Source organism: Anarrhichthys ocellatus, unplaced genomic scaffold (assembly GCF_004355925.1).
Source record: "Anarrhichthys ocellatus isolate YVR2014 unplaced genomic scaffold, GSC_Weel_1.0 scaffold17, whole genome shotgun sequence".
Taxonomy (NCBI): Eukaryota; Metazoa; Chordata; class Actinopteri; order Perciformes; family Anarhichadidae; genus Anarrhichthys; species Anarrhichthys ocellatus.
The window spans coordinates 3,952,397-3,971,232 of record NW_022280047.1 but is presented as its reverse complement, the minus strand read 5'-3'; the positions used below and the strand labels follow the sequence as shown (position 1 = coordinate 3,971,232).

Here is an 18,836-nt window from a genome sequence, read left to right as displayed (position 1 = left end):
TTACGACCGGGATGAATGAGCAGAGCAATCCTCAAAGCAAACCCGCCTTACAGCGGATATGTGCTAAAACCGTGCTGCTAAACCATCTCCATTGCAAATGACCACGTTGGGAAAACTCCACCCATTTCCTCACCTTACTGCGCCTACTGTGTGCGAGAGAGATGGTTCTCACATGACGGTACCAATAAAGGCCAAAGTAACAAATAGCTGAAACCCGAGTGGCAGTAATATGTCAAGTATTGCAACTTTATTGAAGCTGCAGTTCAATGTTTAGTCTTCAATGCAGTGAAACTGTCTGAGTTGTGAAGCAAGGCAATATGGGTGACAAGACCAGCAGATCATTAAAACAATACTAATTTAAATAAAACGAGTAAAGCTAGTTTTGAATGTAATGTTAAACATAACCAGTAACTACAGTTTCACTGTAGTGGAAAGCTGAATACATTTTTAATGTACCAGTTTATCCATAGACCACAAGGAAACAGGTTTGCATGGCACTAAACAAATATTAATGAACAATAATTAGAGCCTATTATACGTTTTAGGCATTTTTTTTAGGAAACATTACTTTACCTGCAATATCTGAGTCATCACCCGGATGAAACACACACTCTTGATTATAACCATGGCCTACTGACAAGATGCAGAAGTTTTAAAAAAACCTCTTTGTGTGAGTTTCTTAACAATAAAAGCTAAGATGTTAATGCTCTTAAGGCATTTCTCACACTTTGTTGAGTATCATGGTGAACTTAGCACTTTAACACAAAGGCACTTTAGTCTGTTGTTATGTTAATTGTTGTCAGATAGAACTAGCCAATTTTACAAATGCTTAAAACTTTTATTTTGTCGAGGTACATCAGCACAGTCTCAAAATTTGTTCAGGAAAAACAAAGTTTATTTTGAATAATTAAAAAAAATACAGGATGTCAAAAGCCAGAAACATAAGCAAGTCAACTTGTTCACAAAGTACAGTCTTGTACCACACTTGATATATTATGTGCGCCACTTTGCAACTTCTGACACTACTTGAGCTCCCAACCTTAAAAAAATGGCAGATTTTTACAAAGCCATCTTTATGAAAAAAATAAAATAAAAAAAAGTATTGATTTAAATGTCTGGACCTCTGTTGCATCTGTGTTTGTGTACACATTGTGTCCATGTTCATAGTAGGTCTCCAGGGAGACACACAGCATTTAGCTCAGACACTACAGCAACATAAACACTCTTTGATATGCTGTAGCTTTTAAAGAAGGTAGTTGTGGATTATCACAATTTCAAACTACTGTATTGATCATGACTGTAACAGTAACCATTCACTGACGTACGGCGTTCTCACGTAGGAAAGGAGTAAACATCTGAGACACGCTGGCCAGATTCACGGATGGCCAAAAGCCACGACTTTTGGCCCAGAATCGTCAGGATTCAGAGCAAAGAGGAGAGAAGAGCTTGTGGCTAATTTCCCTGTGCTCCTTCCACCACTGTAGAGATGAACTGTTCCTGCAGAATGGTCTTGTCCAGGTTCCGACCTGCAGGACAAGAACAACGTAAGATGGTACCAATCATGATGAAATTGGGACAAAATTATGATTCAGTTAGTTTAGAGTTCAATCCAGATAAACTCCCTTGAAAGAAAAGCTCACATGAAACCTTATTTAAACTCAGTCATCATTGGAAACCTTCCTCTCCATTTTGTTTAATTATTTGCTTGCGTGTTGATAAATTTCACATTTTCTGCCGGTTCAGCTGACCTGCTGTGCGATGAGTGAAAGACTCAAATGAACAGGAAAATTCCTGGGACACTTTTAAGGAAATTGAGGACACATAAAATAAAGCGTGATGCAGGTTTACCGCAGAGAACTCATGGAAATGTGTTCTAGAATCAGAAAGCTACTCAATAGGGAATTTGTCAATTCATGTTTTTGTAATCCCTCCACAAAGTGAAACATTAGACGACTTTAAAGAAAATAATATGAGAAGATTTTTGATCAATTTACTGCAATTGAATGAACTGGCTGCCTTCACGGTGGGTGGGAGGTAAAGACTTGTGTAAAGATACACATGTGAAAGAAGTGTGCGTGTCTTCACCTATAAAGACCAGCCGGTTGATCCGCGGGTTCTCCTCCCAAAGCTGTGGAGTCTCATTCAGGTCATACAGCTCGTGGACCCCCTGCAGCATCACTTGGTGGGCTTTACCTGCAAATGATACTATGCCCTGAAAACACACAAGTCACGAGTGACGAGTGACACATTAACCGACCCTGAATGAAGCGCCTGGAACTGATTAATACAGACAATAAAGTGGCAGTTATTGATCACTGCTGCCACTCGGGTGGCTATTGTGCCACTTACTGTACCTTTAACCGAATGACCGTCATGGGTTGCCCCTCTTTGTTTTTGAACATCTTCTCCCATAAGAGTTCCTGAAACAGTGCAAAATGGGTGTTTACTCAACTACAAAGGACTGTATTGTGTTTGAGCTAATTAGTAATGGCGAGATGGGATACCAACCTGGATGAAGACATTCAGAGCATCCTCAGAGAGGTCTCCGGCCACTTCAAACGTCACAGTTAAAATACTCTGAGGATGACATTAAACACAAGGTGAAACTGCTATCAATATATTTACAACAAATTAGACATTTTGTGGTTTTGAGAAGAAAAGCTTTGATGAAATTGTGGTTCAGAATTGTAGTAAGTTCAAAGATTTTTCACTCACTGAAATACAAATGCATTACGATCTGAAGCGATCTGATCTGATCTTACAGCACCAAAAAAAGCACAAAACTATTATCAGCACAATGTACTTGTAAGTTTAGTAGTAAATAGTAAAAGTACCCATTAAGCAAAATGCCCAACGCAAAGAGTATATGCATTTAATTTATATTTTAATTCATGTTCCAGTAATGTTTAAGCAGCATTTTAATATTGTCAAGGCAAATTTCAACCATTTTCTGTACTGTTTGGCAATGTATTACAATGCATATCTTATACACTGATCATATGTAGTACAATATTTGAAGTATATAGAAGTATAAAATGTTAAAACTCAAGTACAGTACTTGGATAAATGTGCTTTCCATCAATGCTTTTATGTTTTTGAGATATATTTTTTGCTGTTATTAAGAGTCACATTTCACTGATTACATTTGTTTCGAAATATATTTTAACCTATTTTCTCAGTTCACTGAAACCGGCAAAGTCATTATGAACATTACACAAAAGGAGTGTTTTTACGCCCCGGCTGATGACTCCGTCAATGACCGTGTCAAAAACCACAACTCCACTCGGCACCTGAAACCTCTCTTCATCTGCCTATATCCCCCAATTTCTCTCTGTTTTTCTCTCTCTCTCACACACACACACACACACACACACACGCACACACACACACACACACACACACACCTCTCCATACTTCCTTACAGCATTAAAAGGGCACTTTGTAGATATTTGGGGGTTTTGTGTTGGAGTGCTAAGGTTACACACTTCCTTGTCATTTGGTATAACAACAGAAAAACAGCATTCTCATTTACATGAAAAGAGCAACGCGGGGAAGAGGAGGGGGAGGAGGGGGATAAAGGGGGGAAGGCCTGTAGGGACGATTGAGCTTCATGCGGGAAAGGAAACTTGGAGAAAACAGACAACAATGCCGTTATTTACCCACACAAACAACCCTCATCTCTCCTCATCCTGTGATAAAAGGTCGTGGGGTTTGAAGCACAAGATGAGGCCTAATTGCCACGAGGAGTCGTTTGGTCTGATGAAAGCATCAAGACAAATGGTATGGGACTAATCCTGGAATAAATATCTTTTCATAATTTCATTGAAAAGAGCTAGACTTAACTGATGTTTGGATGTTGGAGCATCATATTTGTTAAAAAATGACACACCAGAGGTTTCCTATGCATATCTGACATTCAACCGCTAACCAAAACGGTGAAACATGGTCTGTATATGACTTTGCATGACATCTGGATTCGGTTCAAACAACTGCAAAGCCATAACACGAAGCAAAGACTCTCGTCAGTCTAGCCAACACAGTCTACTGAATGTCTATGATGCTATGTAGGAACCGAGACTGGGTGACAAGGAAACATCAAAAGCCTCGAGTCGATCTCCAAACAAAAACCAAAACAGGGAGGGAGTTTTCATTCCAGTGCTACAGCCTGGGGGAATGCAAGGCACAATGTTAGCCTCAGGAGAATGCATTCCCTTTATCCTGTGGGAAATGACGTGTTGAAGAAAATTAGCAAACAAAACGAGGAAAACTATAAGAGATGCGTAAGTGTCGGCAGTTGATGAATGAAAGAATAAACTAGACGGCGTTCGGAGCACACAAACAATACCTTATCAAGATGTGGTCTCGTGTCTTTCACAAGTTGGAGCTTCTCTGCGAGACTTTTTCAGAGGAGAGAAACGATAAACATCACAACATATTTGTCCATTTTCATCCAGCGTGATTTCCACTTCAAAAGCCTCAAAAGATAACCACGCTGCCATGACTACCTTAACAAAATTCAGTAATTTTATACATTTAAAGATGATTTATGTATCTGTGAGCTGTGCTACATGGCTGCTTTTGCACATTGAATCATGATGGACTGACCAGAGCTACATCTTGGAATTTCTTTTGGCATTTTTAAAAATCATTGTTGGAGCCGTATTTACACCCTGTGTCAACGGAAAGGTGGACAGAATAATTGCAATATTTCTTACATATTATTAGTATTATTATTTAAATATTGCTGCAGAGAATGTCTGCTCTTTGTTCTGGCTTCAGACATTTTTGGGGTATTTTATAATCTTGGTGTGTTCGGCTCATTAAGTTGTTGTTTTGGATATTATCTTAGTTACCTTTTATGGTTCTAGACAACTCTTAGGTTGTGGTTCCACCATTTCTGCTGCACGACTTTATTCTACGTTTTCAGGATGCGGTGCTCGCACACAGTACGTACATGCAGGATGTGGACACCAGTGCTGAGGGCTCACAAGTAGATATTGCTTTCATTTCTAGGGCTCACAAACCAAAAAGTAGGGAAACACTGTTTTAAGCTGCCGTTGAAGTCGTTTATGGGATCACATATTTTACACGATTATTTTCAATCTTATCGTATTCATTAATTTATAATAGATTTTCTGAATAGTTTGGATTTGCGACATATTTACATTTGGTTACATTAAATGACAATCTGAAACAACAAATGTACTTTTTCTAAACGTTCTCGTCTCTGCTGCTCTATACGGTTTAGGCTTTTGTCTTCCGTCTCACAGTATAACACACTGCATGCTGTATCAGTGCTTAATGACACAACTCTGAATGGAGTCGTGAAAACTTTAGAAATGGCAATTAAATCCTACGAAACACCGACCACCACCCCCCAAACAAACTCCAGCCCTTGTTCTCCAGGTCGGACCTCCTCATCCTCCCCCCTTTCTCCCTGACCTCACAAGGAGGCTAAATGCAGCGTCCAGCAGCTTGAGCCCTGCGTGCTGTTAGTACCACACAGGCGGAGCGGCGGGGGGCCGCTTCAAACAGCCAGCGTGGGATGGAGGGGAGGAGGGGCTTGGACTCTCAAAGGCCGGGGGGAACGGAGCTATCTGTTGGGACAAGGGGGGGACTCCTCGGGAGCCAGTGGACACACACGGCTCTAATCCTCCGCAGCTGGTCTCAGAGACACTGACCGAGGGCATGTAAGAGAGCTTTAACACCGCGGCCCGTTTCATTCACATGAAAGGATGAACACTGACTCTATTCATGAGCATGACATTCTACAGGGGACACAATATGATGACCACCCTGCGGTGTAACAGGGGGACGCTCAATAAAAGAGTGCGTTAATTAGAGAGAAACATGATGAGTAACAGTATCAAAGAGTGCTGGGTGCACCGCTCTGACCGACGAGCAACAAAGGCTGTCGACGCAGTCCAACAAGTCTTGATCTTTCACTGCAAGTTTTCAAAGAGAACACGATGGGCACTATAATATCAGCGGGTCACATTGGTATCGGAGCGTACGGTATGTCAACCGATAAGAAATTGCAGTGAAGAAATGCCAAAGACGTGTTCAAGGCAATTTAAAAACAGTGTTTCCATTTAATATTTTTTTTTACTTTTCAGCTGTGAAAAGTCACATTTCTTTCTTCTTCTACTTCTTACTTTCTTCTTTCATCAAAAGTGTGAAATAGAGTATATATCATATGAATCTACATATTTAAAAACATACAGCTCAGTGACTACGTGAGTTATTTTCTTGAGAGTGGACCTACCGTCTTTGTCTTCTTTTTGTTTTTAAAGAAATATGTGGTCATTTCTTTATATGTAATTTAGAAACATTGTCACCGCTACATCACTGTCAGAAAGCACGGGCAGTTTTTGACAAGTTTTTTCTTCCAAATGTAAAATATGCCAGTAAGCACTTATCTTGGTTTCAAGGATCTTCATGAATGTCTAAGTGAGAAATATCAGCTGATATATAGCTGACTTAAATATTAATGTTGGTATTAGGCTTAAAAATACAGTACTGTTTTTTAGAAGTACATTTCTTGGCTGTTACATAGAGTATTTTAATACATTCTGTGTACATGAACCTTAAAGGAGACCAACTCACTTTGCTCCATCCTTACTGTCGAAGGAATGCAGATCCAGCACTTCAGAGAGATTCACCCTGTGGAAGAAGATCACTTGTTATAAGTTGTTGGTTAAAAACTAACATTCAGGGTAACCGAGCGAACTGACTCCAGCTAAACAAGTTGTGGTAATGTTTTTCCGATTAACCCCTCACTGCACGGTGTCTTTCATCTGCTCGCCCTGGTCTGAACTCTGTGGGGTGGCACGAGCAGATCCGACACACACCCAGACCTTTGATACACACCACTTGTGTTAGCCAGATGCTACCTGGGCCCGACAACACACAACATGCTAACACAGAGGGCGCGTATACACACATATCTGCACACACACATGCAACCACCCCGACTTGAAGACCAAGGGTCAAAGAGCAAAGACTTGCGGGTAACTGGACACCGTTGAAGGTTTGGTGTTTATTCAGGGTGCAGCAGTTTGTGTATGTGAACATGTGTGTTGGGGGGTTTCTCTTGAGCAATGTCAAGCCTGAACGGCTTAATCTTTGATATAAAGATCTGAGCAGGAGCAGCACGTGGAGTTCAAACAAAGCAGGGAACCTGGCACAAAGTTACATACACAAACGAAAAAACGTACCTTGATTTCTGTGTTTCTAGAATCTTGACAAGACCATTTACAGACCTGCAGTGAAAGGGAAAAAAAAGTTGAACACTTAGATGATGGACAAATTGGACCTTGTTCCTACTCCTCTATCCCCTTAAACCTTTGTTATTCCTGCCCTAAGAAAGGAGGTCAAATGTGCTGCTGTCCCACAGTTACATACGGAGCTCAAACACAAGAGCACGGATAAAAACACAGAATACTACTGTACTAGAAAAAAGGGGATAATAAAGAGTAAAAGTATGTGAAGCTGACCTGACCGCCTCTCGGATTTGAGCGAGTTCCTCCTCATTCACCAGGTCTGTCTTGTTGATTATGGTCAGGTCAGCGACAGCAATCTGCCTAAAAGGACATTAAATACAACATTAAGTTCATTACGGTTTACATAACTTCTGTGCGCTCCTAATTTTTTAAGATCATGTCTGAAATCATCTAACGAGGCAGTCATCGCCTCGTTCATGCTTGGTAACGTGATCAGTTGCGAGTGTGTGAGTGTTCATGGGCAGCGCATGCCAGACTCAAATGGGAGCTGAGCGCTGTTTAGTTTGGAGGTGAAAACACAAACAAGGAGAGAATGCAAAGGGTCATGCAACTGGTCTTTCTTCATCGGTGTATTTGTTCAACGACAACACCACACAGCTGCTGGAAGAGACAAACGGAGAGAGACCGGGGAGGCAGACAGGCAGGCGGGGTGGCAGGAGTGCGGTCAACAGCTATGAGACGTAGTGTGGCGGACACCGAGCCTTTCTTTAATCTTAAATGAACCGCTTGGCATTTTGGGAAACACCCTTATTCGCTTTATTGCTGATGAAAACACCTCGCTCATGTAAGGCTACCACCAGCAGCCTGTTAGCTTAGCACAAAGACTGGAAACAGGGGGAAACAGCTAGCCTGGCTCTTTCCAAACCCACCTACCAGCTTCTCTTTGGCTCACTCAATTAGATGTTTTATTAATACTATTTTATCATTTTGTTTGTTTAATGTTAAAAGAAAAGAGTGAAAATGGCAGTGTGGTTTCTCTCTGTAAGGAGGCGAGTAGATGTATTTCCCAAACTGTCAAAATATTCATTTAAAAAAAATTAAATAAATAAATCTTCAGCAAACATACCTGGCGGCTTCATTGACGAGTCCATCCGCTTTCTCCTCTGTTAGTTGCTACAGAAAGCAGAGACGGTGGACGTAACTCACACATGCAACCACACAATGAAAGGAAACAGAGGACTTCCAAGCTGAGCATAAAACTTTAAAATAAATAAATATCGGTTAATGTTTGCAACAGCCAACACAAAATGTGACGGATAAATTGGTAAAAGAAAGGCCTGTCTTTCATCCTCGTGAAGTGGGCGACTTTCTCAACACATGAACCCACAGGAGACGGCTTTTCATTTGTTTCGCTTGTGTTTTGTGACTTGCACTGGGGATTCGGGCAGCTTTCTTGAAAACAGTTTAATATGTAACAACAGACAGAGCAGGAGGTGATAATCTGGATCATGACCCCTGAGCGTCAATCTGACATGAAGCTGTCACCGCATGCATCATCACCGCCTCATCTCTGAAGGAACGAATGACAAAAATGTTTTAAAAGTCCCTTAATAGAAAGGCCACTTGCTGCTTTTTTTTTTTTTTTAGTTAAACGACCTCTGTACCAAGAGACAAAAGGCCTCTCAGAGGATGTGAGGCCAACTTCAAAACCCTCTCAGACAGATGAGGGGAAAGGCATGCGAGTGGATGTGACAGCCCTATTACAATGGTCACATCCCGGATATCTATTACTCCTTCACTATCAGTTATCCTCTCCTGTCATTATTTCCTTCATCTTGTCTCCCACCAATGAGAAGACAGAGCAGCACCTACAGGCCATGAAATGTGTCACCTCACTGAGCATGACACCTTCAAATTAGAGCCCATTATCTAGGTGTCACTTGTCCCGTTCCTTTTATGTACCACAGGGAGGGCAGGATGTGTGTGTGTGCTGCTATTTACTGGGGAACAATCTAACAAGTTTAACAGCTTATTTGGGATTGAAAGTCCCAATAAGCCCAATGTAGTGGGTTATATCTCATCTCAGAGGCCAACACTGCTGATGATTACTTTCAATACTGAAAAGGTTTTTGATCAATGGATTAATCGTGTGTCAATGTCAAGGAACTGCGAAAAATGCACATCACAATGTAACACAGCCTATAACGACAACTTTAAAGTGCTTGTTATGTCTGGCTAACGGCCCAAAACCCATATACTGTATATTTAATTTACAAGACACCTATGAAGCCCGAACCAGAAGGTGGTTTAAATTTTCCGTTGATTCATTTCAGCAACAAACAATACATTTTAATATGAAATAAGAGGCTTCTTGAACATCTTTTAGCACATACCTGAAGTCCGTACTTGGCGTCGATGACAGTGACGATGCCTAGGATGAACAAAGAGATCAGTGTAGGGAATCAAATGTTGAGCCACAACTTGTGCACATTCTGTTCTGAGTTGCCTTTTGGCGCTTCGTTATGTCTGTTTGTCTAAAGCCCTTTCTCTGAGTTACTGGAAGTCCACTTTTGGTCTGCTAGCCTGTCACAACAGAGCGGACAGCTGAGTATTTAGTGTGAGGAGCAAGACACACACACACACACACACACACACACACACACACACACACACAAGTAAGACAGTATGTCATTTCCATTGATCTGTATAATGTTTTTAAATGGCAGAACCAAAATGAAAAGTTCCATCAGGTAAAAAGAGTATCGCCTCCACCAATTCCAGTGCATGATGTACAAATACACACTGCGTCATTACACATATCTTACCATCCAAGTAGATGTCACTGCCGAGCTCCGCATCCACCCAGAACATGGAGGCCACGGCTCCTGCCAAACGACATGAACGGGATGTTAGATAGTGGCTGACACAAAATGTCAGATATGAAATGTAGGTAGAGGCTGTTTTTAGTCATTTTTTCCATTAATGCACTCATTAGACTATATTTTCCCAAGAGGCCTTCAAAATAATAAGGAAAACCAAGCATAACCATGCAGTCCCCTGGCATGTTGCACACAGATTACTGTGGTTAATTAAGTACACACTGTTAGACGAGATGATCGATACAATTTACAAGACTGATGATGTAAAATGTTTCACATCTGTTGGAAATCTGCTCAAAGAGCCAATCTTCAACAACATTAAATATTAAATATTGTGGGGAAATGCAATATCTAACTTTGTCATATTGCTAATACATTGCTAATACTATTTATATTAATTTATGGACGCAGAATTATTATTCTTTTTGGTTAATTTGAAGAATTGCCTTCAATTTATCATTTGAGTCTATAACATGTCAGATAATAGGGAACCATGCACATCACAATTCCAGGTGCAAGGTGACATCTTCAAATGACTTCAAAAACGCTGCATGTTCAATTGGCAATAATATAAAACAGAGAAAAGCAGCAAAAGTCACTTTTGAGAAGCTGAAATCAGCCTATTTCTGACATTGTTTTCTCGATAAGTGACAGAGGATTAATGTCACGATAACGTAATAATTTCAACATGAAGTGAATAAACGATATTTAATGGCATCCCTGGCTTTTGTTTTTAAAGTCGGCATTGCATTATTTTCAGAAACCCTGCGTGCGTTCTTTTCCGTCGGAGCTCTGTGGAGCGGATAAAACCAATATCAGAAGCTTTCAATTGTTCATCTCCTGCCGGTACATTTGGTTTGTTTCCATCTTCCTGTGAACGCGGTTATTACAAGACCCTATGTTACCACGCCAGCCACAGCTTGTTCACATAATGCACTTTTTGTCAAAGTGCCAAGCGAGAATAAGAAAGCATTGTAAATATTTGATGGGTGCGTAATGAAAACACTGTTTTTGAGTGGCACGCTTCACACAACCTATCCAAACCCCTTCCTGGATGGAAGAGGAGAATCCCCCCCGGGGAGCCTTTATGATTGACAGCTCTGCCAGGCCCAATGACAGACCTGTCCTAGTCGATAACGAGCCTGTCTCAGCCAATGACACGGCAGAGGAGCGGGGACAGCCCCGGTCGGAGCTTGCTCTGTTGGTTCTGTCTGTGAGGCCAAGTGGTGTGTGTTTGCACACGCTGCTACCTCCTGACACCTGTCACTTAGCAACACGCCCCGACTGTCACGGCGCTCGCCCTGTCGCGGCCTCATATTGATTTCCTGATTCAAAGTTGAGAGCTGAACGGACAGCTCTTTGGATGCTCCTGTCACAGCAACACAAGTCTGGTCCTCAGAGTTACAAAATGTTTCACTTCAGATGTGGGCTTTAGAAGGAAACCTGCAGGAATTCAACCATCACTGAGACACACGGAGAGAAAAAGGCTTTGCTTGATCCGTAAGTCGTTCTTAAATATTGTGCCAGTATTGACACAGACAGATAGTGTCCTCATAATACTGATGGCTGCTCCTGAATGCAACATTTTTGGCTGCGGGGTCTTTAGGGAGATAACGTATGGATCCCACCTATAGAAAAGTCGTTATTCTGATCTTGTGTGACCATGAGGACTCAGTGGTGGGAGCCCAATCAAAGAGGCCTGTAAGGTATGGATTGGCAATGAGCTACCCCCCCGCCCCCCGACATGAAGATGTGGTGTTGGTATCTTATAGAAGTCACATTATCCTCTCATGTCTTGAATTAAATAGGATTTGCTGTTTGCCAGCTGGTGACTCCGTGAGGTTTCAACAGGAGGCATATAACTTCATAACTATATGATCCCAAGGTCAGACCTTGAAAAAACAACAACAATCACACACAGATTTTTTAAGATAAATGCTCCTATTTAAACTTTGCAGAACGTGTGGCACCTGGATCAGCGAGTCCCGTGGTTTCCAGCAGGATGTAGTCAAATTTTCCTTTCTTCTCCATCAGGTTCTCGATGGCTTTAAGACCGTTGTCCCTGAAGAATTAAGGAACGGACACTAATGATTAAAAATGCCACCTGCAGAGCTCTTGAACAAAATGTCAACGAAAGACACCAACTTGCACTGTGTCTACAGCAACACAGAACAAACTGTAATATGAAGTGAGAATGTGTTGTAAGAACCGGACGCCAGACAAACATTATACCTCAAGAAAATAACCATAAAACACGACTACTGTGTACTTATACCCTCATTAGCACAGCAGCTCATACACATGTGTAAAAAGGAGATGCATTAACTTAAGATTCTAAACTGTCTGAACTTATTTGAAGCTAAGGCAAAGCAACAAGTTGAACCTTTTCATTTCTGTTTAAACCAACACTCTAACACCTACTCTAGTTACTCTACATACTTGACAGAGCAGCAGAGGCAGCCATTTCTCAGTTCCAGCCACTCCTCATACAGCTCGCCTGCCTGGCTTACTGCGAGGGACTTCTCAAGGGCGCTGCCTGCAGGCGGAGCGCGACGAAGGAAGGAAGAAAAAACTGAATGAGCTTAGCTGATAAAGACGGTAATTTCTACCAAAGATGCCATTTATTTTGCAAGGAGTTTGTAGCCTTAAAAACTCTGGACACAGAGTAAAGAAACACACACACACACACACACACACACACACACACACACACACACACACACACACACACACACACACACACAAGTATGTTAGTTGCAGGCAAAGCTGCTACTATGCTGCTCTCTTGTGGAAAGCTGAGGGAGAGACACAACAATCATCAGCCTGGCGTCAAGCATATAATACCTACTTGGAAGCATCTTTGTTTGAGATAAACAAAACAAAAAAAAAACTAGACATTTTGATTTCTGTGAAGGACATTATTGGTTTACCCTCTCCAAATTCATTGAGGATGACAGCAATCCGCTTGTTGTGCTGCTCTGTTAAGATATAGTTCAGGAGTGTAGTCTTTCCAGCACCTAGAGAGAAAAACAAAAACACACAGAACTGATGAGGAAGCATGAAGCTGATCGATCACTAGCTGAACAATAGCCTGCACCAGCTTTTAGTTGTGATGAGCTGAGAGTCTGAGGCCATAATCTCCTCGTTAAAGCTGTGAGTGCAGTAAGTCTCTCACCGAGGTAGCCTGTGATGATGGTGACAGGTATCTGCTCCGCAGCAGGACCAGGCGGGGTGTCGATGGGCACCAACTCCGGGCAGTCATCTTCCTCCTCCATCACCATGCCATCCATACCTGAAATAACAAGCTGGACCTGAGGAAACGGCACAAAAAAAACAAAACACGTACGAGTGGGATTAGACAAGAGGGAGAGGAAAACAAAAGCATCATATACTTCACATATTTTAAATATTTAGTCGGAACAATTTGCATAAAGATGAACATCCTCACAAGTCTAAGCAACACAGAACAACATCCAGTCTCTCGCCTCAGTATTGTAGTAGTACGAGCACAGCCAACATGGACTTAATCTCCTCCTAATTCTTTCTTAATGCGCCACGGTGCGCAGAACAAACCGACTTCCCTTCATTCGCGCAGGCTGTAAAGGATTTACCTGACTGTTCCTCTTGTGGGTGCAGATATTTAAAGTTTCCACCGAATCTGATATCTTTCACAATGCTGTTGATTTCTGTTTTGACAGAGTGCGACACTGTAGAGGCTCCGTTCAAATCCGGACTCGGCGACAATGGTTCCGCTTTCGTTCACATCGGTCGGAACAGAAAGTCTCCAGGACCGGAAGGAGGTTACAAATTATAATGGAGTTTACCGACGAAGAAATTACTAATCAATACAACTTTGTTTTACAATAAACACGCAAACATTTAGTTTCTGTCCGTTCCAGCTTCAGTTTCTCAGGGCAGACTAATTTGATTTGATGACAAGTATCAACCACGAGAGGGCGACAGAAACCTGTTGATGGCTAACATGTTAATGAGGGGCCATGCTGCCAGAAATACTTCACACCAACAAAAACATAGTCATCCTGCAACACTTTTAGGATTCTGGATATTATAGTAATACTATTGTGTCACAGTACAATAACGTGTAACTTAAACTATAAACACAATGTCTAACACCATAGACATAACCTTTTTAAAGGAGCATGGTATAGTACATAGCATAAAAAGTACAAATAATAAACATTGTCATAATAATATTGCAATGAAAAAAAATGATATCAAAATATGGCAGGTATATTGTATTGGACGTTAGATTGTGGCATGCATGATATGGTGGCTACCCCCTGAATGTAAACGCTCAAATTCCAACACAATTGTTTTTCTTGCTGATATTTAACAGACAAAAGAGGCTATAAGGTATTAAGAAACGTATAAAGTCCTTCGAGGAATAATGTAAATACGCTTATTTTAAGACTGCCTTTTCAAGTCTTGTTTAAAAATGGAGTTAAGGTAAGTGTAAACTCAGCCTCTCTATCAATTATTCAAAATGTTACAATAGGAAAGCTCAGGCTCAGCTGTAACATTTTGTCCATTTTTTGCAGATAGCTCATATAATTATATAAGCCGTCTTTATGTGCAAGATATGCTATGTGATGTATATTTTGTGAACTTAATGGAGGGACTATATCAAACCTGGCCTTGGAATAGCTTGGGGACCCCCAGGAGGAGGAGGAGAGAAGTGGTTAGGGCGGAGGACAACTCTGGGCATCCTTCAACCTGCTGCCTGGATAAGCAGTGGAAAACGGAGCAAAGAATGGACATTACAACTGAAGCATAATGATTGCAATTGCTTAAAACTATTTTAACTAGCCTAGCTCATTTAGCCATTAAATGACACTTACTTGTTAAATTAAAAAGTATATCTTCCTAACACAGCAGGAGTTCAGCCTTTTATAGCAAGTTAAACACACGTGTAACTAATAATATAAATGATTGCATCTTATAGATGTGAATATTACAGGCCTGTCACAGGACACCCTTCTGAGATTATGCAAAAGATTGTTGTGACAAAGGCTTGTTGTGCAATGCCTAAATGGGTATTGGTGGAAAATGGCTCCTGATTTTACAACCGACTCTGGTAGTTTATTCCAGATAAATTAAGTTTTTATAAATCCTGCTGAGACATCAATCTTAAATCCTTGATATATTCTGATGGTGCTAGTAGGCTGACTTTGTGGTTGTCTTCATGTGAGTCCATGACTACACCTAGATTTCTGTCTTGGTCTCTGATTTTCAACATTGTCAATCTAAGCAGAGCGCTGACTTCTACTTTTTACTCTAAAGAACTACCCCAGTGTTGTCTTTGTTTAATTGAAGAAGAATCTACCACATTCAATTGTTGATTGGTCCAATGCACTCACTCTGTGCTTGTACTGGACAATAGTCTCCTGGTGATATGGTTATGTAACATTGTGTGTCATCTGCATAATTTTGATAACTTATTTTGTTGTTTTTCCAAAGCTCCTCTAATCAACCTCAGGGACCAGGTGAGCCTTTGAAGGTAAGTCCAGGTAAGCGTCGGCTAGTATGTGACCACCTTGAGTCGGAAGAGGTAAAGAACAGAAGGCTTAATCCTGCGTGGAGGAACCAGTTTAACAGCTGGTGGTGCCACACTGGACCTCCAGGTGGTCTATCAAGGTATGTCCCCCTAAACCGACTCAGGGACCCGGTGAGGTTTAAAGGTAAGTCCTCCGAAACCGACTCAGGGACCCGGTGAGGTTTAAAGGTAAGTCCCGGTGAGTTACGGCCGTTACAGGACCACCCTGAGCCGGAGTGGGCGAGGAACATGAGGCTTTATCTGGAGTGGAGAGACCCGGTTGACAGTTGGTGGCGCAACAGACACACTGAACCTCCAGGTAATGTGAAGCACCACAATCCAGAAAAGCACCATTATTCATTTGAATTAAATTTAGGTGACTTTGAAATTACTTATTTAGAGTCTTGAACTGTTTAGAGTTTAAGTTTGTCGACGCCCACCCGTAGTCTGACAAGAGTCCTCAGTGACAAGGAGAGGAGAGAGTGTTAAGTTGTATTTGATTGTGTTAAGTTGTATTTGATTGTGTTTTGCTGTATTAGATAGTCTCCTCCGCGAATCGCCACCTTAACGTGGTGGAGGAGTTTGAGTGGCTCAGTGATCCTGGGAGCTATGTTGCCCGGGGCATTAGCCCCTGGTAGGGTCTCCCAAGGCAAACAGGTTTCAGGGGAGAGCCCAGACTAAGAGCGGTTCAAAACGACCCTTATGATAAGTAGCCCACGGACTTTAGCCACCTCGCCCGGACCAGGGAAGATTTATTAGATTGTGTTTTATTAGATTGTGTTAAGTTGTATTAGATTGTGTTTTATTAGATTGTGTAAAGTTGTATTTGATTGTGTTTTATTAGATTGTGTTAAGTTGTATTAGATTGTGTTTTATTAGATTGTGTTAAGTTGTATTAGATTGTGTTAAGTTGTATTAGATTGCGTTAAGTTGTATTAGATTGCGTTAAGTTGTATTTGATTGCGTTCAGTTGCATTTGATTGCGTAAAGTTGTATTTGATTGTGTTTTATTTGATTGTGTTAAGTTGTATTTGATTGTGTTAAGTTGTATTAGATTGTGTTTTTTATTAGATTGTTTTCCAAAGCTCCTCTAATCAACCTCAGGGACCAGGTGAGCCTTTGAAGGTAAGTCCAGGTAAGCGTCGGCTAGTATGTGACCATCTTGAGTCGGAAGAGGTAAGGAACAGAAGGCTTAATCCTGTGTTTAGGAACCAGTTTAACAGCTGGTGGTGCCACACTGGACCTCCAGGTCATGTTGAGCACCAGGAACAAGGTGGGTCTATCAAGGTATGTCCCCCTAAACTGACTCAGAGACCCGGTGAGGCTTTAAAGGTAAGTCCCGGTGAGTTACGGCCGTTAGAGGACCACCCTGAGCCAGAGTGGGCGAGGAACATGAGGCTCCGACAAGAGTCCTCAGTGACCAGGAGAGGATGACAGGTGGAGGGTTAGTGTGAACCCTCCCATATAACTGGTAACTATTAACTTTCATAATTTCATTGTTACTGATGGATAATTTATATGATCACCTTTATTCTGTGAAGATTTTAACTCCACTTCCTCTTGTCTGCATTTGTTTTTATAGAGAGGAGGAGAGGGAGTGTGAATCCTCTCATAAAACAGGTAAATGTTAATTTTCATATTTTTTTCTGATACTGATGGATAATTTATATGTTCACCTTTATTCTTTAAAGATGTTAGGTCTACCTCCTGTTGTCTATTTGTTTTCATGAAGAGAGGGGTGTGAACCTTTTTATGCAAAAGAATCACATGAGTATCATTTCTTATTTTCAGATAAAATAACTTGTGTTCCATTTGTCTTTTAGGGAGAGGAGGTTTTCAAATGCCCTTTATTGATCCAGGAGACACCAGATCACCGTCACATCATCAATTCAAAAAAATAAAAATAAAACTCATCCGAGCTCTGACTTTTTCATGCCGTTTTACTTCACATTAAAAAGGGCTTTATTTTGAAAATAAATTTACCCGGAAGTCGCTGTATTCTGACATTGGCTTGACGTTGGTAAATCCTCTGTCCTGTGAAATAATTAGAGTGGCATTCAAGCTGATGTGATTAACCCCTGCGACTACTGGGAAGCCCGTGGACCCAAACAGGTACCATGCTGATAATAGTAGGAATAGAGTGTGCATGCCCGGCATCGTAATTCAATGTGTAACGTTCACCATGCAGGCTGCGTTAACAGGGACTGACTGATCTCAATGGGAGTCTTTAACGGTGACAGACATATTGCTGTAGATTTTTTTTTATTATTAGAAACAAATTGAGCAAGTCTATATTCCTGTGCCATTAATGGCATGTATCTTTATAAAGGTTAGGTCTTTATACTGTGATTTATTAGAGAACACTTGATGTGCCTCCACTTAGCCCTTAATATGACATTTTAAAACTGCTCAAATAAAAGGTTTGCAATGGACTAATGACAGCTCATACAGAATCATGGCATGTAATTGGCTATGTTATTAACCCTGTCACACACACACCTATTAGAGTAACATTGGTTTAAGTTTGTGCGACTCGATTCCTTTACTCCCCTGACACTTTTCTGTTAGACAGCTAATCAAAAAGGTAGCAGACCAGGAGCACTTTTTTTTTTTAGTCAGTGACAGAGAGGACAGAGCACTCTGACCTGCTGTCTTATTCAGGGATTTGATTTGGAAACATTTGTTTGGAGTATGTGCTAGATATATTTTTGTTCAGGCCAGCCACGCTCTGTAGTTCCTCCTTGGGAGCGAGGCAGTAGCTACAGCAGAGCTTGCCTCTGCTAGGGCAGGACACACACAGCTTATGTTCTGCTTCATGGGGGCAACAGCGTGACTGAATTATGTAAACTGTCAATTCATATTTCATAGAATATGAGCATATGAAATGCAATGCCAAGAATGTTTCATCACTTTTGGCTACAAATAAAACTACCTCTTCAGTCTAAAATATCCACATTTACAGGCAGTAACAAATTGTCATTTACAGTGGGTACGGAAAGTATTCAGACCCCTTTACATTTTTCACTCTTTGTTTCATTGCAGCCATTTGCTAAAATCAAAAAAGTTAATTTTATTTCTCATTAATGTACACTCAGCACCCCATCTTGACAGAAAAAAACAGAAATGTAGAAAGTTTTGCAAATTTATTAAAAAAGAAAAACTGAAATATCACATGGTCAT

The 18,836-nt window shown here is 41.1% G+C and overlaps 1 protein-coding gene across 2 annotated transcripts; it reads right to left on the bottom strand.

Moving 5' to 3' along the window:
- Positions 1-791: 791 nt before the first annotated feature.
- Positions 792-14,971, bottom strand: cbwd (COBW domain containing). Of its 2 annotated transcripts, none has more exons than XM_031856626.1 (16): positions 14,753-14,971; positions 13,278-13,413; positions 13,033-13,119; positions 12,542-12,638; positions 12,073-12,164; positions 10,049-10,108; positions 9,617-9,654; positions 8,350-8,396; positions 7,497-7,583; positions 7,218-7,262; positions 6,607-6,663; positions 4,346-4,397; positions 2,509-2,577; positions 2,355-2,420; positions 2,086-2,212; positions 792-1,526 (listed from the first exon to the last, which is right to left on the bottom strand). In XM_031856626.1, exons 1-16 carry the CDS (start codon positions 14,879-14,881, stop codon positions 1,453-1,455), a joined length of 1,263 nt encoding a protein of 420 aa, XP_031712486.1. In that variant the 5' UTR covers positions 14,882-14,971; the 3' UTR covers positions 792-1,452. The 2 variants fall into 2 exon arrangements, with proteins under 2 accessions (XP_031712486.1, XP_031712487.1); XM_031856627.1 differs by lacking the exon at positions 14,753-14,971 and adding an exon at positions 13,714-13,810 and having other exon boundaries at positions 802-1,526.
- Between the last annotated feature and the right edge of the window lie 3,865 nt (positions 14,972-18,836).

Bases quoted from the DNA above. Each gene is read 5' to 3' on its own strand.
- cbwd (XM_031856626.1), bottom strand. From the start codon at position 14,881: ATGTCCATTCTTTGCTCCGTTTTCCACTGCTTATCCAGGCAGCAGGTT. The intron at 12,639-13,032 runs GTAAACCAATAA...CTCCGCCTGCAG, and splicing joins CCTCAATGAATTTGGAGAGG to GCAGCGCCCTTGAGAAGTCC. The intron at 2,421-2,508 runs GTTGGTATCCCA...GCACTGTTTCAG, and splicing joins CTCTGAATGTCTTCATCCAG to GAACTCTTATGGGAGAAGAT.